The sequence below is a fragment of the Cyrtonyx montezumae genome, unplaced genomic scaffold, assembly GCF_038088225.1.
Source record: "Cyrtonyx montezumae isolate F1298 unplaced genomic scaffold, pur_monq_1.0 scaffold_5, whole genome shotgun sequence".
In the NCBI taxonomy this organism is placed as follows: domain Eukaryota; kingdom Metazoa; phylum Chordata; class Aves; order Galliformes; family Odontophoridae; genus Cyrtonyx; species Cyrtonyx montezumae.
In genome coordinates, this window is record NW_027072056.1 from 9,640,431 (window position 1) to 9,663,623 (window position 23,193).

At 39.5% G+C, this 23,193-nt stretch overlaps 1 protein-coding gene across 1 annotated transcript; it reads left to right on the plus strand.

The window, feature by feature from the left end:
• Position 1: 1 nt before the first annotated feature.
• Positions 2-20,194, plus strand: ATP1B3 (ATPase Na+/K+ transporting subunit beta 3). The gene is made up of 7 exons (XM_065748560.1): positions 2-224; positions 6,703-6,831; positions 11,331-11,438; positions 12,565-12,752; positions 13,242-13,292; positions 17,858-17,944; positions 19,066-20,194. The coding sequence occupies exons 1-7, from the start codon at positions 116-118 to the stop codon at positions 19,234-19,236; spliced, it is 843 nt and encodes a 280-aa protein (XP_065604632.1). The 5' UTR covers positions 2-115; the 3' UTR covers positions 19,237-20,194.
• Positions 20,195-23,193: the final 2,999 nt, after the last annotated feature.

The following is a 23,193-nucleotide window of genomic DNA, read 5'->3' on the forward strand; positions in this document are numbered from 1 at the left end:
CCGAGCGCCGCGGCGGCAGTTACTTAGCGGCTGGCCGCGGGCGCGCGCTGCGGCTCTCTGCCTGCCGGGCTCTATCGCCACCGCGCTCCGCGCCGCAGCCGCCTCCGGCCTCGCCATGAGCAAGGAGACGAAGAAGCCGTTCCGCCAGAGCGTGGCCGAGTGGCGGCAGTTCGTCTACAACCCCAACAGCGGCGAGTTCCTGGGGCGCACGGCCAAGAGCTGGGGTGAGCGCGGGGCGCGTGGGGATGCGGGGCCTCGCGGCCCGGCAGCCGTTATAACCGCTACGGCCGTCGCCGCCGTTACCGCCGCCGCGCGTCTAAAAATAGCGCGGCCGCGTTTGGTGGGGGGGGGGCAGGTGGGGCCGGGGGCAGCGGCGCGTCCCGAGCTGACTCACCCTCGTCCTCCCGCCCCAGTACGCAAATGCGGCGAGCGGCCCCGCAGGCTCCTCCCCGCGGGAGCGTGTTTGGGCCCGGCGGATCGCCGCGGTGACGGGCTGCCGCGATGAATGGGAGCGGGGCGAGAGCCGCGGGCCGGAGGGGAGCGGCCGCCGGGCGGGAAAGTTGGCGCGCCTCGTGCCCGGGCGCTCAGCGGAGCACCGCTCCGCGTTACAGCCGCCCCGGCCCGGGGCTGCCGCGCTGCCCCTTTCCTTAAAGCGAGCTCGGCGCGGTGCACTGCTCGTGGCCGCCCTGCCCGGCCCAGCTGCGGGCCCGCTGTCACAACCTCGCTCCTTCCAGCACAAATATTTGGGTTTTCCCGGGATGTTTTCTCATATTAAGCGGCCGTACAAACGCTTAACGTTGGGATGTTGCCTCAGCCCTCGCGGGACGTATTTACTGACTTGAGAAAATGCCGCGTCCCCTCCCGGAGCTTGGATGTGGCCTCGGAGCTGTGCTTACAGAACCAACAAGGCTCGCAGCGTGGCACCAGCGCGGCCTTGGCCTTGACGCCGTCCCGATGGATGCTGATGTCGAAATCCGAGGAGGGGCCTGGAGAAGGCCGCGCTCTGCGCTGCCAACGTCCGTCCGTCGGGAGAGGGCCCTGCTCCGACGCGAGCTCCCCTCCATTCAGATGGAAATAAGAGCTCGCGGGCTGCTCTGCCGCCTGCATAGCAAGGGAGAGGAAATTTCCACTCTGCTGGGCCCAGCGATCCCTGTGCGGGCAGGTTCCCACAAGTGCGTGGGCTGCGTGGGTGGGCGTGCGGTGAGCAGGAGGCTGTGCCGTGTATCTGACGGGCGCGGAGGCCGTGGGCACGTCACAAATAGCTGACTTCAAAAAAAAGAAAAAGAAAAAGAAAAAAAGTGATACTGAAACAACCTCCTCTGTTGAAACCTGAGGGATAAATCTCTTACAGTGTTACCAGGCCAAGGCCAGTAGATAACGCTTGCAGCTGATAGAACCTAACGGGTGACTGAGCTGCTATTTTGTTTCACAGACAGCTCACTTGATAAAAGCTATTTTTCTGCATCCAGAAAGCCCGCATAGGCTTAGATACCACTTTAAATAATTTATACTTAATTAGCATTCTTAAGGGGTTTAGGTGATTGGCATGTAGTTTGAGGAGTAACTTTCCCTTAGGTATACGTGTAGAAGTGACTGTTCAACAACACTATAAACTGTCACTATAATTTTTTTTTGTCAGTGTTTGTTTGTCCTGACGTTTTGCAACTAATGGCTCATGCTTATTTAAATTACTTGTCTACATGTATTAAGTAAAAAATAATCTTTAGTCTTTGGTAGGGTGTGGCATCTGTTCTTGGGAGTTCAGTATATCTTCATCTCTCTAGCATCCACAAAGTAGGGTGTTGGTTTTTTTTTTTGTTGTTGTTTTGCTTTTAATTGCAGAGCATTCTCCAAGCAGCTCTGCTGATGGAGAATACACAGCGTTCAGTCTCACTTCTGCTTTTGCATCAGTGTGTGTGCTGAGAGTGGTCCCTCTGGCTGCTGCTGCTCCCCTGCGGCTGCTGGGTTCCCTGGGGGAGGCGGAGCAGCTCTGGCTGCTTTGCTGCCTGTCTGCTGGGCCATGATGTCTCCAGGGACAGCATGGTAGGAATTCAGCTGGCTCCAGTTCTTCCTGGTGTATTTCTTTTGTCTCAAGGCTGTTTCTTCACAAAAATAAGGAGAGAAAATGTTAAATTTGCTGTACGTGTAAGTGTTGTGCCGGCCTGAGGCAGTCCTGGCTGACCAAAATTGTGACTGCAAGTCAGTTTGCAGCTTTATGCAGCTATAGGAAATACTGGAAATAAATGATGGGTGAATTAAGTTTGTGAAGTTCTCAGCAGCAAGGCACACACGGTCCTCAAAAACATCAAGAGAAGGAGGATCAGTGCTGGGGTTCTGCACAGGGTGTAATGAGCAGGGCAAAGAGAGAACTTGGAGCACAGCCACAGGGTCCTTCCTGTAAGGAAAGGGAAGATTGGTATCTGCTCTACGTGTAATGACAAGATGCTGTGCCTGCCTGGGGCTGCAGCAAGATCACTGAGTGAGATCACTGCTGGACTCCAGCAGTACCAAAGCTGTGGTCACACAGTGTTGGGCCTGGTTAAGCCTGAAGCTAATCCTGTCAGGGTGATCGAGGTACAGATGATGTTATCTTGGACAGCATATAAATTCTGGCCTGCTGAGAAGTCTTGATTGGATAGTAGTATCTTTCAGTGCACAGATCTGTGCTTGAAGTTAAAACACAAAACAAATAAAAATGACAAAAAAACAGAAGATCCTGATTTGCTTTCTTTGGTATTCACTGTGTCCTTGCTGGGACACACGATGCCGTCAAAATCTCAACTGCTCTTCTCATTTGATTCTTCCTTGCTCTTTATCAGTCTTTGAGGAAGATTTTGTTGGCAAATAGTTTTCTTCATAGGCAGAGTACTGGAATTGCTGTCTACCATTGCAGTAGAAACATTGTGCAACCAAGTTGTGCATCAGAGAGGGATGGTGCTCATCTTTGTATCACGGCGGATGGACAGTGCATTTACAGCCAGGAGTCCCTTTACAGCCAGGAGTCAAAATCTGAATAAACTTTCCCACGATACTACTTCTTGTAAGAAATATTTGAGAAATTGTAAACCATCTTCTTTTCCATGACACAGGCAGCTCTGAAGACAGCAAGCTTCTTTTTTCTAGCTGCAGGTATCAGCAAGCTGTGACATGTGTGTTTATAACACATACAGTATGCATTACAGATCCTGGATCAGGACACTTGAGCATTGGGTTTTGTGGCTCTCTGCAAGTGTGGCTCCTGATAATGTTTATTGTCTCCTGAAGAGGTCCCATGTTACATCTGGATTCTTGGGTCTTTGTGACATAATCTGTAACATACAACCAAGGTTTCAGTTACTTCTGAAATCTTCTTTCTCTCTTTCTTTCTCTCTTTTCCCCTGCTGTCTGCAAAACTGGGAAAACAGTAATTCTGAAGTGTTAGGGAACTGAGTGGAAAAGTGACTAGTGCTTGTCTTATCTGTCTGGATGTGTTGGTATAAAGCAGGTGGGCAGCAGGCCGCCTTAATGCTGGTGGCAGTCACCAGTCACAGACCTGCCTTCTGTACTACCTCTAGCAGGAGCTGAAGAACAATCCCAGAGATGAGAAGATCGTGCAGCATGTAATGTATACAGCCATAAAGACAACATTTTGTTTTCATTGGTGCAGGTAATGTCAAACAATTGCTTCAAGGTCTGTTGTGTGTTTATATTAACGCATGTAAATAGCTACCTGTATATGACTTTTAGGCAGATCTGCCAAGCTGGTTTGTGCCAGATTGACAAAGTGTTTATCACTTTGCCATGCTATGTTTGGAAAGCCTGTATTTGTTATGGAGATCATGGCCAGATACTAGATATCTTGACCTTTTACTAGTGTTGAACATTTTAATTTGCAGCGTTTGGTTCTTTCAGATGAACTCCAGCTAACGACGACATCAGCGTGTTGGTTCAGAAAGAGCAGTTTTCCAGTACTGCAGAGTTTTGGGTTTGATATTTGTGGTTTTCAGTGTTAGTTTTAGTGCTCGTTAGTGAGAGAGTTGAAGGGTTTGGTGCAGAGCTGTGCATGGCAGTCCTGCAAACCACGGCATGAACTGTGTGCTGGATGCGGTGGCTGTGCTTGGGGTAGATGTGGAGGAGTGTTTTTCATTGTGAGTTGGGCAGATCTCATTTCCTGACAAGAAGTCCAGCGTGATGTGAAGTTGTTTTGGCTGAGCTTCTTGACAGGTAATGGCTTGTTCATTGTGATTAGCTTAGGGTAATTAATACTAATAGGCTTATAAAGTGTGCAGCTTGCTTAGTTCGGTTCCCTTGCAAGTTTTCTTTTGTTTTTCATCTCCCTCCCCATTTTTTTTTTTTAATGAGGCAGAGGAGCATAAATGGGGTATTTTATTCTAGTAGGCAGTGTTCTGCAGTGTGCTTACAAGCTATCTTAAAATAAAGATTAAAAGTAGTCTTTCTGTGCATGTGCTTTGCCACACTGGGAGGGCTAGTGGTGTTCTCCAGGCTGTGAAAAGAAACAGGGTCTTCTCACCCTGTTATTGCCATACTGGTGAGTGAAGCAGTAACTGCAGGGGGCTGTTGACAGCCACTGTGCTTCAGACATGGGGGCCCTCTCATCTTCCTTGGTGTTGATGCCTCTTCTGGGGCATGAGGGCTCCCCAGGGATCCCTGTATGTGGCAGTTGTGCCCTGCTGAGGCATGGATGGAGGACTTGATTAACATACAGGAATCAAAAAACTTTTTTTCTGTTTGTTTGCTTTGTGATACCCAAAGTGTATGGAATATTCATCAGATCATTGCTCTGTTCTGGATCTAGTTGATGCAATTGTAAAGCTTATAGGTAAAGCAAATCACCAGTGTCACAAATACAGGTGCAACTTTTGTAATGGCTTTTACTGATTAGGATTTATACTGCTTGATTTATATGTCATTAGAGCTCCTAAATAGCATTAGAAATAGTTCGTAAGAGGTGTTGTTTCAGATATTTTGCTGCATAATTTCAAATCACTGTGTTGTATATTGTATACCTATCGGTAGTTCCCAAGTGTATCTTCCATAGCTGATTGCTTTCATATTGCAGGTTGGTAAGCAGCTCGTGAAATGGAAAAATAAAACAAAAATCCCAGAATGTTCAGCTGGTTACTGCAGAGAGTTTCTGTTACAGTAACGGTAATTTGGGAACCACCTCATTAATTTTGTATATGTACACTGAATTCTTTCAGCAGTAACACAGTACTTGCATCTCCAGTAGTTATGGCCTACTGGTGGCAAAATGCAAGTGGTTTCTGGGGCAGGAGCCCGAGCTGAGTCCTCCTTCTGTCATCCCGCAGTGGACAGTGCTCATCCCTGGGCACTGTCATTTTTGCTTTTGTGTTTTCCTTTTCTATGGAAGATGGGACAAAACTGCACTGGAACCTCTTGTATAATCATGTAATAAAACAGTTTCTGTGGAACCTTCCACATTTTTTACTTATTCTGCCATCTGGGCAGCTTACGTGGTCTGTTTTCAATTGGGAAATGTCTCCACATAAGCTTCAGTTTCAGAAGGTAATTTAATTGAAGTTATCTGTGCGTATGCTCAGAAGGTGTGAACGTGGATGAAATATGCTGATGTGAGTCTATCAGGGTCAAAAACCAAACGATGCAAGAATATAAAAACATGTTGAAAACTTGATTACTGAAATTAACAAGGTGCCCAAAATTTTAAAAGATTGTTTTAAAGTTGTGCACCACATCTCAGAAAAAGGACAAATCTCGAGATAGTCCGAGTCCTCTTCATCTCTGATGTAATATTTTAGTTTTGACCTGATACACTGTCTTTTCAGTAAACGGCTTGTATCCAGAGCCCATGCCTGTGTGTGCACAATGACAAACAGAGAGGGAAAAATAAAGAGATAAAAAAAAATATTGTCCACAGTAATTCTCTACCCATTTTCCTATAGTGTTTTCAATTTATTGTATCTCAGTGATGGAGGAATAGAGTGTTGCAGGAGGCAGTCTCCTGGAGGCTGTTTCCTCACGTTTTGAGAAGCTCTTTCTTAAGGAACTGTCAAGTTGGAGTCAGCAGTGCCTGTGTCTCCCGGGCACATTGCTGGCTGATCTCTCAGGTAGATCTGTTCAGCAGGTGGATGTGCTAGGCAGACCTAGGGGAGTCTGAACGGAAGGCGTGGGGTGCTCTCAGAGCCATGCGGCAAATATTTTCACCTTGAGAAGTCTCTTGTAGGAGGAAGCATGTGTGAAAAAGCACTGTGTTGTGTGGAGTACTCAAGTATGGAGAGTGCCATTGAATCACCCATTGCTCTGTTCCACTAGATCAGGAACACTTTAATCTTTTTGTTAATTCTTTTGTCTCCCTACCACCCCTTTCTTTCCAGCTGTAAAACTCTAAATTCCCTTAAATAAATGGAACTGGAGTGGTTTGCTTAGTCATTTTCATTAGCTTCACAGCAGAGCTTAGAGTGGTTTCTAATGCTTCTCCTGAAGATGCTGAAATGCCAGATCTAACTGAATTTTGAGAGCCAGAAAGTACAAAGCTAACTTTCCAGCACTGGTCAGTATGTCTGCATACCCAGGACACGCTGACTTACAGCTACCAGTGGGAGCAGCAAGGGTCTGTTGGAAAAAACACCAAAAAATCAAGGGCTGTGTTTATTTCCTGTTTTTATTTTGGAAATAGATAAAGGAATTAGCTGAAGGAAAAATAATTTTACCTTTTCTTTACAGGTTTGATCTTATTATTCTATCTGGTATTTTATGGCTTCCTAGCAGCACTCTTCACGTTCACAATGTGGGTTATGCTTCAGACTCTGAGCAATGACATTCCAAAATACCGCGACCGGATTTCTAGTCCAGGTAACAGTGTATTTATCTCTTCATAAACTCGGTTCTGGTTTACTTGTGACTTTGTTTCAAAGTAGGAACTGCCTATGAGAAACTGTTTATTATTCAATTACTTAGAAGTTTCAAAGGAAAAACTTGGTGTGAGGCATGTTATTTACAGTATGAGTTCAATCACCAGCCCTTTGTGCATAGAGGGTAACTGTTGCTGATTTTTCTCTTAAGATTTCTTCAGTTGAATTTGTTGTATGTCAATTTTGCCTGCAATTTTCCCTTCTCATCTGGACGGTGGTCTGTTGTAAAAGTGGGATCGTAATCTGACCAAATCTCTTTAGGGATACTGTAAACCAGTTCTGTTGGGTCAGATGGAAGGCCACCTGTGATAAGCATTTGTACTTTGAAGAAAGTACAGTGAGGGTTTATTGTGGGATAATGCCCTTGAGAGTAAGGGCTACAACGGGAAGGCATTTTCAGTTTTAATTTTAAATTAGATGGCTTTCAGCAGACATGGAATGTCTGTAGGTTGCAGTGGTTGTTGGTGTGGGGATCTGCTGACAAGGGAGGGTGTGGCTTTGCAGTGAAATCAAGTCCACGTAATATGTAGCTGCCACTAGATGTGGTGTCTTAGCTGGTTCAAGGAGCTAAATGTGACAGAAAAGTAATTCTGCACGTACAGAAATGGGTAATAGGAATGTTGTGGGTGTTTTTCTTTTTTTCTTTGTTTTTGTTTATTTAGATGTGTTTGAATACACTGTATATTTGTATGCTGGGGGAGAAATAAGGTGTTACACTATGAAAGATTTAAGAGTTGCTTTTCCTTAATACCAAAGAGATTAGTGTCTTCTAGATACTGTTTCAACTGAATGTATATGTATTTCATTTGAATATGTAGTTTAAATGATTTGGCTGTGCAAAAATTGGTAATGCCTCTCAAATCTTATAATTTGGTCTAGGGACCAGATGTATGTAAAAATATCACCAACAAACTAAAGGCTGTGCAATGTTGACATTTTGGTGAAAGTTTGATTATGTTTTTAAACCACTTTTTTGTCTTTTTGGACTCCAAACACATAGAACCCAGCAACATCTTGTAACTGCTTTAGAACTTAAGATGAGACAGTAATCACTGCATGAGCAAGTAGCAACTGGGCCTGCGTGACAAATCTCTCTGGATTTTGAACAGGATTTGCTTTGATGTGGTATTCAGGCCAGCTGTAACAGGTGTCTTCTTATCACAAGGGATTCTTGAGGAACTGTACAGCTTTTTCAAGCTAAAAAATTGAAATTCTTGAAGGAACAACAAAGAAATAGATGATTTGTCTAAAAGAAGTGGCTTACTTGGCCATTTGTCCTTCTTCCCGTTTCCTCAGTGGTAGTCAGAACATTGGTGGTGAATGGAGCTGTGAGCAGCTAGGACTCAATTCCAGACCTAGTGATGTTTTCTCTTTTGGAGTTTGGGTTATTAATTCTCCTTTGTTTTGAAATGTCATGGAGGATGTTTGTTCAGAAAAGTATTTATTCCACAATTAGTTTTATCTTAGGAATTCCGAAAATATTTCTGAATTTTATTTTTGTAATTTATGATAACTTTTATGTATGAATAATTGAAGACAATGAAATTGCTTATCTCTGTTTTAATGTTTTGCCTTAACTGTTTCATTTTTCACTTGCAGTGAAACATGTCATGCTCCTGGCTGTAAAACTTTAATAAATTAAAAAAAAAAATCTACACACACAAAACCTGGATGGCGTAGGTTAAAGGTTTTTCTTGTGTTAAACATATTTGGAAATCTCGCAGATTGATTTACTTTGTAATTGGTACTTGACTTGTAATGTGCACTGGGATATAATAGAACCAATCAAATCTGGATGATTTTAAAACATTAAAAAAAGAAATCTCTTGGAGTTGTTGATGAATGTGATCTGTTACTGTCCTAGATATAATCCTATGATGAAGCTGCTAATTCTGTTCCTCCTTGAAGGCTCTGTATCCTGCATCTCTCATGGTCTGTGCTTCAATCCTTCAAATAGCTTTTTCTGCAGATATTCCATCGCAGTCTCTAAGCAGACTGCAACAAACTAGAATTGGAGCAGTCCCTTCCTCTTAGGATATTTTTGAAGTTCCCCTGAAGCAATGAGTCTCTTCAAATTATTGTATCATTCATTGATGACTACTTTAGTTACTTTGTCATATTCACTTGGAGAAAAAGCATCTAAGTCATTTGCAGTATAAATGTATGATTATACATATATACACATAAATAAGTAATAACCTCTTCTCCCCCAAAACACTTTTGACTTTTCAGCCCTGTTGCTTGTTACCTTGTATTTTCTTGGATCCCAGCTTGGACTGGTGCTCTGAAGATTACTAATGGTGCAAAGTAATTGACAGTCACAAATGGCAATTTTAATTTATGTTCATCAGAAGCATTTAGTCATGGCTTTCCTGGAAACAATTTAGCTGGTGCTAAAGTAGAATGAAGAATTTGATTATTATTATTATTTTTTTAAATCCTACTGAAAAATCATTAAACTCGTGCATAATTTTAGAATCTAAAAGATGTTTGTTTGTGATAAATTTATAGTACATGTCTTTTTATTTCCCAGTTTAAAGTATTTGTAGTATTTTTTCCTATCAAATAAGAAGCCCAGTCACTTCCGTAGGTGAATCCTTAATAGACCAGGGCTGCTTAATTGCACTTGCTGAATGCTTACCAAGAGCTTACTGACTTGTTAACTGTGGTGTATTAAGAATCCTTCATTATGACAAATTCTCTAGCTTTTTCTTTCCACTGCGGTGTTATCTTCTGAAATCTTTATTTTGTATAAAGAAGGCCTGGTTTTATTTTTATTTTTTAATGTTGGGTGATAAGGTTTCTACCTTAAGCTTTTATTCACTTGGGAATCTGGTTTTAATTAGTTTTGTCAGATGATAGGAAATTACATGGCATCCTAAGGAGATGCAATTAGTCACTGCCACAATTGCACTACTTCTGTTGTGCCAAATTTGACATTAATCTGAGCATTTTGATATTCTAACCTAGAAGAAAACTAATGAAGTTAAAAACAAACAAACAAAAAAGCCCTGACACTTTATTTTAGATAGAATTGCAGCTTTAAGTCTCAGTTGTAACTGAAGAGATTATTACCCCTGTACCTTATTTTATCCATATCCTGGGAAGAAGAACAGTTCTGCTCTATAATGAAGCCAAACTCCATGATACTGTCTGCTGTTCACCCTTCAACACAAAGCCTGACTTGAGCATGCTGCAGCCATTCTCTTGCTAGCCTTGGCCCCAGTTTGCTGATGGTTTCTGTTCCAGCACTGGCACCAGGAGCCAGCCAAGGGCAGCAGATGGAGGGCAGCAACACTGCTGTAATGCAGTTGGGAGCAGCCCTGACCACTGTAGGGTCCAGTTGACGTGTGCAGTGGCTTACCACGGTCTCTGGAGAGATATTACCTGTATTATGTGTGAAAGACTACATCTGATTTCATTTTGAGGAGAAGGAATAAAGGAAAAGTTAACTGAGTATGTTTTTGGGGAAAAATCATAAGCCATCTTTATGCATTATAAAGCCTTTTTTTGTGGGAGATTTGAGATTAATACAGTTTTGCTTCATACTACTTAGGTTGCTCTGGAAGTGATGCTTCCTATTTATTTCAGTGGAAACTACTACAGATAAAAAAAGTACAATAACACTAGTTGGTAGAGCAAGTTCACACTTATAAAGCATTGTTTTTCAACGTTGTCAACACCACTGCCTGTGCATTTTTGCCAGTGATGAACAATAACTTGCATTCTGCACTCATAAATATTTGTACCAATGGAGGTGGTCCACTGCTGCCACTGCTGAAACATACCACCCACTGCCTTGCTGTGCTCACATCCACCGTTAGATCTCCATAAATGTTCAGCAAGTGTCAGTGAATGTCAGCGGGTGCAATTTCTTCCACATGGAGAAATTCATGTGTGCCTCCATGCTGCGCACCATTCTGTTGGGCTGCCCCTCTGCTGCCATACAGCCAGCACCTGCTTCTGATGTCATGGGCCAACATAATAAAACAGGAGGCATTTCTTTCAGAGCAGCCTTCTTATCTTCCCTTAAGCTTTGATGTTTAATTTTAACCGGAGTGTTTCTGAGTGTGGCTTTGGCTGGGTTTTTTTTTCTTCCATAATTAGTTTAACTTGAAGGATATTGAATGTAAAGTGAATCGGTAAAATTAAATGGAAGTGGTTGAAGTTTCTGATTTTGCTATTTCTAATCGATTGGGTTTGGTTTGTGAATTGTCACATTGGATTGAATTTAAGTCTCAATTCACATAGAGTAATGTTGATTTTTAATACCTGACTTGAAACACAAACTGCTTTCCAGCTCTGTGGAATACAGGGATAACATCAGTGTTTCTTTACAGATGGGTATTTTTCTGTTTATGGATGTGGATTTTGAGTAGGTTAGAGTGATAGATGGATGAGAAATTATTTAGTTCTTTACTTGTACTTTTTCTTTTTAAGGGCTTATGATTTCACCAAAGCCAGACACTGCACTGGAATTTTACTTTAACAAGAGTGATGCCCAGTCATATGCAGAATATGTTTCCACACTTAGAAAATTTCTTGAAAGTAAGTAAGTTACTGATAGTCAAGCAGTTTAGGAGTACATTAATTGAATTTTCCACTTGCAGTAAGTAATTACTAAAGAAAACTGATGAAAGTTCGGGTTTACTCTAGTCAAATGTGTTTTTAAGGTATGTGATTTACAGAAAAAGGCAAAGGTAACATAAAAAATTACCCGTATTTGAGCCCCTCAAAAGTTATGTCAGAATTGAGCAGGTTCTGTAGAACTGCATCTTTTTGCATGGGAGTTTCTTAGATATGTAAGCTATGCCTGAACCTACCTGGGCTGGTAGTTCTGGTGCCACCTGAAAGCTTTGAGATGTTTCTTTCAGAGGCCTGGGGAGGGTTTCTAGGAAGAATGCTGTATTTGATACTGACCTGCCATCTCCTGCATCTAGTCTAAAGCTACCCTCTTCCATTTTAAAGCAAATTCCCCTTGTCCTATTGCTACCTGCCCTTAAAAAAAGTCCTCCAGCATTCTTGTAGGTCTCTTCAGGTACTGGAAGACTGCTATAAGGTCCCCTGAGAGCCTTCTCTTCTGCTGGCTGAAGAGCCCCAGCTCTCTCAGCCTGTCCTTGCAGGGGAGGTGCTCCAGCCCTCTAACCATCTCTGTGGCCCTCCTCTGGACCTGCTCCAACAGCTCCTTGTCTGTCTCTTGGTGGGGGCCCCAGAACTGGATGTTACTGTAACATCAATTATACTACCTGATGGCAATTTAATATTACCTGTTAAAACACCTGAATCTTTCCTGTGTGTTTATTTATTAAAAAAAAAATGCAAATGGAGAAATTGTTAGTTTCCAGTTAAAAACCTATTTATATTTAATACATTGTTTAGAATTATGTACAGAATTTAGTAATTATTGATATGATCCTAGAAACAGGACATTCTTTCTTTTGAAATATTCTGTATTCTTTCATTTGACCACAAAGCCACTTTCTGATAAGCTCTGAAAATGTTAGCCTTTAAGGTGAAAATGGGAGGAATAGTGCTTTGAAAATAACCTTCTAAGAAGACTCTTAGAAAAGTGATAACTATCAATTAGGTGTTTATATATATATACTTTTTGTAATTTCTGCCTACTACTGTGCTTTAAACTATTGATTTAAAAACTTTTTTTTTTTTTTTGTAGCATATGATGATTCAAAGCAATCCCAAAATATAAACTGTACACCAGGAAAGGTTTTTGATCAGAATGATGTTGCTGTTAAAAAAGCATGTCGATTTAACCTCTCTGAGCTTGGGCAGTGCTCTGGGAAGGAAGATAAGACCTTTGGCTACTCTAAAGGAACTCCCTGCGTGCTTGTGAAAATGAATAGAGTAAGTGACTGCTTATTTTTAACTTCATTTTTAGTACAGGGGTTCCCAACTAACACAGTATGAAAAATCATTGTTGAAGAAGACTGAAATATGGATTCCATTTACTTCTACTTGTGTTTTATTTCATGTCTGTGTTCTAAAGCTGCAATTAGAATATCATGGACTCCATAACCCCTAAACTTCGCAGTGTGATGAAAACTTGACTGAATAACTTCGACGTTTCAGTGATGTGATATGTTTCTTGGACAGCTAATTGTTTTGAGCCATTAATTTTAAGTGCTTAAAGTAAAATCAAAAAAGTATGGCCACTATTTGAGCTTTAACTTTACAATACTTTACATCTTTATTCTAGGCTAAAATTGTCTTTCTTAAACATACAAGATGGATGTGCACTGTGTATGAATTCTATTATTAAATGAGATAAAGTTTGATTTTTATATATAAAACTGGTTGAAGAAGGTCTGTAAATACTTTAACTTTCTCTTTTAGATAATTGGATTAAAGCCTGAAGGGGAACCGTATATACAGTGTGCATCTAAGGTCAGTTCTGAATATGAGAGATAAATATGAAAGTTAATTTTCCTTGCAGTTAGGATGAGTAGTCAATGTAAATACTGTCAGAGCATTTATTTCACTGTCTCCTGTTAGACTGACTTCTTCTTTTTCTTGTTTACATCTTACTGTATGTCTAGTTTAATTTTAGTGTCTTTAATTTCTTCAGTGTAGTTATTAAAACTGCTGTCTTCTTTTGTTCTTCCATTTTAAGATGTATTTGAGCTACCTAATTTCCTACAGAATTGAGGAAATGCATAGGTGTAGTTTGTAGTCACGTTTCTTTTTATTTATTTGTTGTGAGTTGTGTTTTGTTTTCCCATTTCATAACCTATATTTTTATTTTTTTCTCCATGCTGCAAGTGCACCTTAGACAATTTTATAAATGATGGGTAAGACAAAGTGTGGAAACTAACATTGTTACTGTTCAAGTAAAAGTTGTCTTCAAATCAAATATAAGCAACTTACAATAACAGCTAATCTGTAAATACTTGTTGTGTACAAAATGCTTTCTCAGAATGTTTTAAGGCAATTATAATAATTACTTTTGACTTGTGCATATTTCTCCTAGACTGCTTGGGGAGCAGTGAAAGCCTTGGTAAGTTAGTAGCTTCAGCAAGGGATAGAGTCATGGCTCTTTGAGTTTACTGAAAAAATGTAGGCTGGGGAATTTCAGCAATTGATGGGACAAATACCACAGGTGTTCCTGCCTTGCTCGAGGTATCTGTTGTAGGCATAGATTTTAATACTTCACTTCTGTCAAGTCCGTGGAAATGTTGAGCTTTCCATGACAGCCTATTGCAAGCAAAGTTGATTCCTTGTGTTCTTTCTTAGAAAATGTTCCATTGGAGGAATTTCTCTTGAGTAATGCAGTTAGGTTCTTCCAGTGTTTGCAATTCATCTTTCTTCTTCCCCTTCCTTCAGTCTACCATTTCTTATGTAATACAGCATCCCAAATCAGACACAAGTTTTCCTCTAGCTGATGCAATTACAACAGAATTTTTCCCTCTCATCACATCAGAAGTTGTTAAAATCTCTTGAGGCAAATTTGCCATTTCTAATACTATTACTCTGAGTCCTTGTTTTCCTTTGCTACTTAGATCTTTCTTTATAGTTTTTCTACTGCCTGCCCCTTCTCCCACACCATTTGTTGTGATCATTATAATGTGATCAGGGTTCAACTTCTTACAGCTTGCTGTCATCGGAGAAGGGACTTTTCTATGTGCCAAGTTCATACTGAAACTGAGTGCAGGCCAGTCATCTTCACCTCCACCTCCACCTGTCTAGTGTTGTGCTGAGAAAGACGCACATATATAACCTTTATATAAAACACTGATGATCCTATTTTATATTCATGGTATTTCCTCATCTTTCTTTTATGGATATTCTGTGAGATGGTGTTAAAAACTATAATAAGCATATGTTATGATGAATTTATAATGAGCGGCATCTGTCACTGTATTTGAATGTTCCCTACATACTGGCTCATAGCAGGAATAATGTGTAGAGGTCATTTGTCCTTCTCTGTTGTTTCTCTTATTCAGGGTGTTTACTGAGCCTTTAAATAGCTGATGTGTTCTGCTGCAGTGGAATTTTTTTTTCCTGTTTCTGTCAGCAAATGTGGATAAAAAAAATAAATTGGGATGTAGTACAGAAATTAAGGCACATAAGCCTCTTACTGGATGTTATCTTCGTAGCACATATGAGTGTATTTGTGCAGTTCATAGCACGAATGCAACTTCGTGGTAATTGTAAGTTTTACATCAAAGAAATCTTTGGGATCTGGGTGACAAGAATGGATTTTGCTTAAAAGGTGATTTTATTGTGCAGATTAGAAATCCTAGTGTCGTGTTCTCTTCATTGTAGGTAGGACCTTCTTTAATTATTATCTTTAATCTGTGGTTCTGCAGTTGATCAATTAAAATATATATATATTATTCCTTATAGTTTGAATTTTATGCATATTTAGGAGCAAACTGGAGAAGTATTAGCCTTGATTTACACAATCTTACTTTTAAATAATTTAGTAAAAGTAACCCTAAGTTGTAAGGGCAAATCTTTCAATCTTTCAAATCTTCCTGTGTTTTCTCCTTGGGATTTTTTTTAAGAGAAAAAAAAAATAGGTAGATTTGTGATAACAAGATCAGCGTGCTTCATTGGTGGGGATGCCCCCCACACCTCCCTGCCCACACGCAGTGGTCACTGTCGTCACTGTGTAGATAAGGAAAGTAAGTGTTGGCAGTGCCAGACACTAATTCCAGCTGGTTATTGCTCCTACATCCAGAAGGAACTGATCTGTTGTAGACTTAAGTATCTCCACAAAGAGAAATGAGCTATAAAAAGGTTGTACTTTCAAGAAGTTTGAAGATCAGCATTTTAGATCTTAAGTTTGGGGCTGGGGGCGTGCGATTTCATTTGTTGGAACACCTTGCAGCAACATTCTTTCATGTTGGAACTACACTGAACAAAAATCTGTAGATTTACACATTTTTTTTAAATGACGGAGAAGATGAATACAATTAATTCTTACCTACTTGCATTTCTGCTGTTTAGAGATCATCCTCACTTTGTATTAGGCATCTCTTCCTTATTTTCAAGAATTAAGAATGGTCATGTGAATGAGATTACCCTCCTTGCTATTGTCATCATACTCAGCATCTGATTTGCTGTTTTTTGTGTGAAAGAAATCTGTTAAAGATAGATATTAAGTCTTGCACATGTTCTTCCCTTGGGTCTTAGTACATTATTCTAACATCGGCAAAATTACTCTAAGTCAAAGCCCTAATAAAACCCTTGTGAGTGAGGTCTATTATTCCTACTTCTATCTGTCCAACTAAGTGGTTTGATTTTAAGATTTGCTGGCTGCCTGCCTGTTAATTTTTGTGTCTGTGGTAAGCAAAAAAAAATAAATGTGATGCTCATGGATTGGCTCTTGAAACAGCAGGCACAGTGAGCTTAGCTTCTCAGAAAAATATATGTAAGAATTAATTATCCTAATTACAAGATTTATTTATTATTAATTTTAAAAATGCAATGCACAGCATTTGCATGAGAAAGGCAGTTGCATGTTCAAGAACCTCTCTGCTATTTTATTGACAGACTACTGCCTATGTGTTTATGACTGCCTGCATGCAATTATTTTCAGCTGCTTGAGAAAGCTCTGCTCCTGTTGATCTTATATTATTCTGTATCCTGGCTTTGTAACTATGATTTCAGAAATGTATTTGAATAATGAGTATTTTCAGCTGCGTGAGCTGTGACTAAAATAAAGATTACTGGAGAAATGCAACAGAACTTTACTTAGCAATTAAATTTGCTAACTCAAGGTCCAAAATATCAAATAAATGAACACTGATTTGCAATAATTCAGACTTCAAAGGAACAGAAACAGACTATATCCTAAACTAATTTTCTTTGGAGTAGAAGGAGGTATTCTTGGGTTTTGGATTATTATCTATTGTTTCTTGACCTTTCTTTGTGTTCCTCTTTGCTAAAGTCTGTTATTGCAGTGGTATTCTGAACTTTGTAGTGTAGCTTTTTAAAGCAACAGGTACCATACCTGCAGCTACAGGTATGGTAATACTGGAAAAAGTGAGAATTACTAATGCACCTCAAACTTGTAATTACACTGAAGAAGCAATAATATTCTGAAGGTGTATTTACCATTCTGGGGGTGTTTTGTGGCATTACTCTTTATTATGGAAATATAATCAGCTGTTAGAGAAAGATTAGATTTAGGCATTTCCTAGACACTAGAATTTGCAGTAATTTGTAATCCTTCCAGGATACACAGTCTCAAAGCATATTATAACCATGGAAATGCATCTGTCATTACTCTGACAGCATGTGTCTGGGACAACACAATCATACATGTCAGGTGTACAAGATGTTATGTATCTTACAGTTTGGGTGACTTGTTGGAAATCACGCAGCAACTTTGTAGGTAGCATCTTGGTACTAGATTTGGAGTTGTAGTGACAATTCTAGAGGTAAGGTATGCGTGTGTGTACTGTTCCTTCTGGGTGCTGGTGATAAAAACTCTAGAAATGTGATAAATTAGAAGTTTGGTTTCCTTTTAGGTAGCTTGTATTTCAAGGCTAGCTGAACAATCTATGAATCAGGCACCTCTGTGGAGGGTTGGGGCTGTGCTCTTTGAAATTTGAATTTCTGTTTAAAGTAGAGTTTTCATCTTGTCTTATATACAGATATGCTGTTGCTTCACCAAAACATACAGACTTGCTTGTGGATACATGGGATTTTAGCTTATATATGTAATTTCTTTTTGTTATTCTCATTGCAATTTGACTTCCTTTGACTGGTAAGGGGAACTGTAATTCAAACTGTATTGACTTGACTACTAATAGGAAACTTCACTGTAGTAGATGCAGCATGTAGCAGTTTGCCTAAAATTAATCTATTTTGGAAGTTAGGCTATTACTTCTGGAGTTTTTTCCTTTAGGGGAGTCTTATCGTTGGAGCATAATTCTAATTTTGTATTAGTGTTTATCCAAGCAGATACTAACTGATAATGTTATTGTTATCTCCAATCGTAGGACCCAGGCGCAGTTGAGATAAATTATTTTCCTTCAGGAGGCTTGATTGACTTGATGTACTTTCCATACTATGGGAAAACCTTGCATGTAAGTATGTCTTAATGACAGTCATCTTACTAAACAGACTGACTTTGAAGTCTGAAAGTTTTAGTGGGGTGCACTCATAAGTTATAGTGCTAAATGAGATTAGAGAGATGCTTCAACAGATGTAAGGAAGTAAAGCGGGCACTCTCCTAATGATTATGAGGCAGCTGGTTCTTTTGAGTACAGTGCAGTTTCTGATTGTCTGCCCATAGGGATTGTGTACAGGATATCTAGATATGTCAGGAAATGGTTTCTGCCAAAGATGGGATGAAGACCTTTGCTGATAAAATGCTTGTCTTATTGCTGTACTGATGGAAAGGTGAGATTATGAAAACAAAGCAGTTAAGTCAGGCAAAAGTCAGTGCTATTCCTTATTTAAGTGATTGAGAAAATATATTTTTTAATTGGCTGATTTTCTCTTTTGCAATGTGGTTCAATATCTTTTCATGTCCATTCTGTCATGTGGGAGGAGGTAAGATCTGCTTGAGGGTTTGTTGCTTATATAAGACACAGTTCTCATAACATTAGTATGTTGTAGAAAAGAAAGCAGCAAGCATGGTTGTGAGGTTCAGTATTAAACAGGTCTCAAGAGTCTGAATTGATTTATTGGCTATACCACAAAACATATGCAGCGTACGTGTGTGGAGCTGTTGAATTACTTTATTCTGTAAAAGAGTTAAGAGCGTGCAACTACTGTTGTGCTAGGGTAGGAGCTGTGGAAGTACTAGCATCTTCAGAATGGTTATCTCCTTTTTGCTGCTCAGCATGGCAGACCCAACTGCCTGACCTAGGGAATGTACCCGTTTTCAGATAATGTGTAGTGTCTAATGAGGATCCTGATTCTCATCCCTCTCCCCAGCCATTTTATGTCGAGTTCTGTCATCGTCTCAAATTAAGTTGAATATATTGATTAAAAAATAGCATGAAAAATGTATATGTGACTATCTAACTGGGAAAAAATAGTCTTATCTCAGTCATCTTGGGCTTTGAAAGGTTGGGTTCATAATGATCTTTTTTTTCTTATCTGTTCTGACAGACTGCATGTTAATTGTTCATGCTAATTGTTATATTCAAATCACTTACTTCAGTATCTCAAATATTTTCCCCATCTTTCTGTTTACTAGGCTCACTATTTACAGCCTCTAGTGGCTGTTCAACTAGCGATTAACTCCAACAGTACCAATGAAGAAATAGTAATTGAGTGTAAGATCCTGGGCTCACCTAATTTAAAAAATGAAGATGATCGTGACAAGTTTCTGGGACGAATTGCCTTCAAAGTTGAGATGACTGAATAGCAGGAGAAAAAAGTTCTCCACAAAGTAAACGTTGTGTTGTCTGTTTTGTATCAGCTGGACATGCCATTCTAGGATATGAAACCACCTTGGAGAATGTTAAGGTGGCTTATGGCATTCAGGGTAGCATAATAATATGCTTCCAAGTCGTATGTTTGAAACCCCTCAAAATAAATGCCTATCATGCTTCTGCCTGCCCCATTGGAACAGTGTACAGACCGTAGTTATGTCCTAGGGACCTGTAAATAGCTGTTTTCAAACACTTAATAATGGTGACCTTTGTCCTGTTCTAAAATGTGGTTTTATCCCCCAAGTGAGTGTCTCAAGCTTAATGTGCTGTGCTATGTAAATATTGTATTGATTTAACACTGGTTTAACTGTCATATCTCAATGCTGACACAGTTATAGGGTTAATTAATAAATGGTACCTGATTGACATAGTGATTCCTTTGAAAGAGTAAACACCTCCACATAAATTGTGTGTATGGGAGTGGGTGGGTGGATGGATGCCTGTGTGGAGATGCCTTAAATTGTAGATTGGTTGGTGTGGGCAAAGTAAAATGGATTTTAAGAGTTGGTATGGATTTCAGAAAGTAAGTGCTCACCTAGTACTTTCTTGTGCTTGTCACTGTGCAAGTATTGTGTACATGTAATACTTGGTAGAGAGTTTGGTATTGTAGCTGAGGAATTAAATCTTTCTTTGTGTTGTTAATTGCTTGCAATACGTGGAGCACAAATAAAATCTATACCGTATTTTAAAACTTTTTAGTTCAGAAATATCAATATAAAACAATTAAAACTTGTCTATAGTCCTGGTAACAGTTGTACAACAGAGCTGCTTGAAAGAAACAGCCTCACTATTGTGGAAATAGACTTTCATATTTCCAATTAAAAAAAAAGAATAAATTCTGAAGAACCTCTGTTGGGGGGTTGTCTTGATTAAACATTCCTGTTTAATTTATATACTGTTTCATTGCATCATTATAACATACTTCATGTTTTCTTCTGCTCTTTAATCTTGGATTTTCTATGTATGTCCTCTTCTGCTTTTTTTTTTTTTTTTTTAAAGAAAAGGATGTCACAGCTGCATTATACAAATTGTCTATTGACTGGGAGTGTGGATTACTTGCCATCTGACGTACAGTTTTTTTTTAGTAATCCACTTGCTGAGATGGCTGCAAATAGTCTGGCTTATTTGAGGCTGCTCCTCACATCAAGCCAGGTTGGCCCATCGTATTGGGTTATAACTTGGGTGGTTTTGCTGACATGGGACTTCAGATGCTCCTCCCCAGGATTTTGGTTTGTTTTATTTTTTGAGCACTTGATCCACATTCTCATATAAACTACAGCAAAACCATTTGTATAAATACCTCTATGTTCTGTTAGTAATATTGTGGCCCTAAGTTTGTTACCTAACATGCTTTTATGCCTAATTCTTACATTGGTTTTAAAAACTTTATTAAAATCAAATCGAATGATTGCTAAAATTCAAGATCCAGTCTTAATAACTTGCTTTGAAAATGTTTGGGGCCAGTAAAGCACATTAGTGCAAACTTCTTTGAACAGTTGTGCAAGCTTACACTGGTACAAGTGGAGGAAGCTACTCTCAGCAGGACTTCAACAGTGTGCTGAACCTCGTTACAAATAGACTTGTAGTGACTGCTGTCATTTAGCATGCTTTTTTGTTGTTGTCTACAAAAGAAAAATTGTCCTTCACCATATGCCATGGATACTTCTGTAATGATAGCATGCATTAATATTGAATGAGTGTTCTTTTAAAATATTCCGTTACTTATGTTTTAAATCATGCAGTTTTAGAGGTGGGGTACCTGGGTTCTTGAAGATATTGCTGATTGGTTCTCTGTATATTAATACTGCCTGAAATTATTTTAATACTGCCTAACAGAACTTAGTGTTGAGGATGCATTTGAAAATGAAAAATACTAAGCATCATGTTAAAAAAAACAACACAACAACAATAATAATAAAGTCACATTTGTGTTCACTTAGGAATGGTAAGAATTTCTAGAGAAATGCTCAGTTTTCAAATGACTTGATACTTGCAACAATTTCTCTTTCTACTTCTTTATATAGACAAAGCATGAAATGGCAATTCTTCACCAGCACTTTTCAGACAGGTAGAATTCAATAAACTCCTGTTCTCCCTAGATTTTGTAGAAGTGTATTTTTTATTTATTCACGTAGGCATCATCAGCTGTGGGAGGGATGGGACTTTGAAAAGGTTCAATTACCAAAAATACCGTGTAAAATGTACATAGGTAATGAGTGAAATGTTAAACTACTTAAGTAATTGAACCCTTTTTTTGTTTTTTATTTCTTCATAATTTTAATAAGTAAATGGTCTAGCTTATAAACATCTGTATTGATTGTTAGGCGCAGTAGAATTACATTTTTAAGTAAAAGCTCTGTGGACATAAAGGTTTAATTTTACTATCTTCTTAGTAGAAACCTGGGCTGATTAACTCGTATACTAATAAATACTTATCTTATTAGGTAACTTTAGTGCCTTCAAGCCTTGAGTAAGGTCTTCTAAACTTCATGAAACTGCCATTTGTTGCAGGTGCTGTTCCAAACTACTCTGAAAATCTACCAATATCCACTCCAGCTGATCGACACTTTTCTTTTTGCCGTGCCCCAGTCCTACTCCCAGCCATCCCTGCACTTGAACACACAGAGATAAAGGGAGGATGATAAGGAGGCAGTATTAGCTGAAGGTTTTATTTACATTGATCATGGAGTAGATAAGGTACAGACACGCGCGTGCTCTCTTTCTCTCTCCATTTCCCTCCCTCCCTCTCCCTCTTGTGGGTGTTGGGCTGCAAACCAAAAATGCAACTTTGAGAAGTTGCCTGAATATAAATGTTAAAGTTGCTGTAGGCACAGATTGTATCATGGAGGATTGATTTTACAGCAGTCTTAGTTGCCCTTCAGGTAAACTGCATACAGCAGCTGTCATCATCTTGTTAGGAGAAGCATTTAAGACACAAGGTCAGACCAAGTCCCTGTATAGAATCCTTCCTACGGTTTTTCTTTGTCTAAGTAAAGGTGGAAGAAAATCAAAGAGAAGCTAAGCCAAAAATTCTAATTTGAAGTCTGTTAGCCTGGTGGCTGTGATTCTCAGTGTAAAATCAGTGTGACATGAGGGATATTCAGAAGCTCACACGTCACTATAGTTTGTTTGGATCAAATAGAATAATTGGCGACTAACAGTAAGACTCTTTGTTTCTTTAAATCTCAGGCAAGAACCTAAAGAAGCCAAAAATTGAATTTGCAAAGTTATGTCTATACACTTAGCTGTGTACATTATGCATTAGATCCAAATATAATCTTTTAAATGTTACAGAATAAAAATGGCCTACTATAACCCACTTACTTTGTGACTTGAGAGCAGATCGATGCTGTTTCAACTGTTCTGACACAAGAGAGACCCCACAGCAGTAACTCCTGTAGTGCTTACCATGCCTAGCAAGGCCTCTGTAAACCTGACATGGCTGTAGATTCTGACTTCAAGAACTGCCACTACCCTCCTCGTTACAAATGGGACTGATGTACTTGTTTAACACTTTAAATATTTTAATGGCTATACTTAACTTGTTCCAAGTTTAGTGATCTCATGAATGAGATAAATCATAATGCATCAGAGGTTGGACAGGTTTCAGTGTTGGGAACAGTATGTGCCCAGCTCACTTCCTCATGCTTCCTTTGCTTTTAGGTGCAGGGAGAGCTTAGTGTACTGTCTGTAATTGTGTAAGATTCTCTGCGAACTTGTGTGGTTTTAGAAATTTCTTTGTTTAAATACTATTTTTAAGTGGTTGCAAATTTCAGCCTGATTGGTTTAAATGTCATTTTAAAACATCTGCACATAAGCTGTGTAAGGTTCTCAATTCTAATCTGCTCTGAAGAAAAGCTGCACAAGTGGCTGGCTCTGCCTTCTTTTGA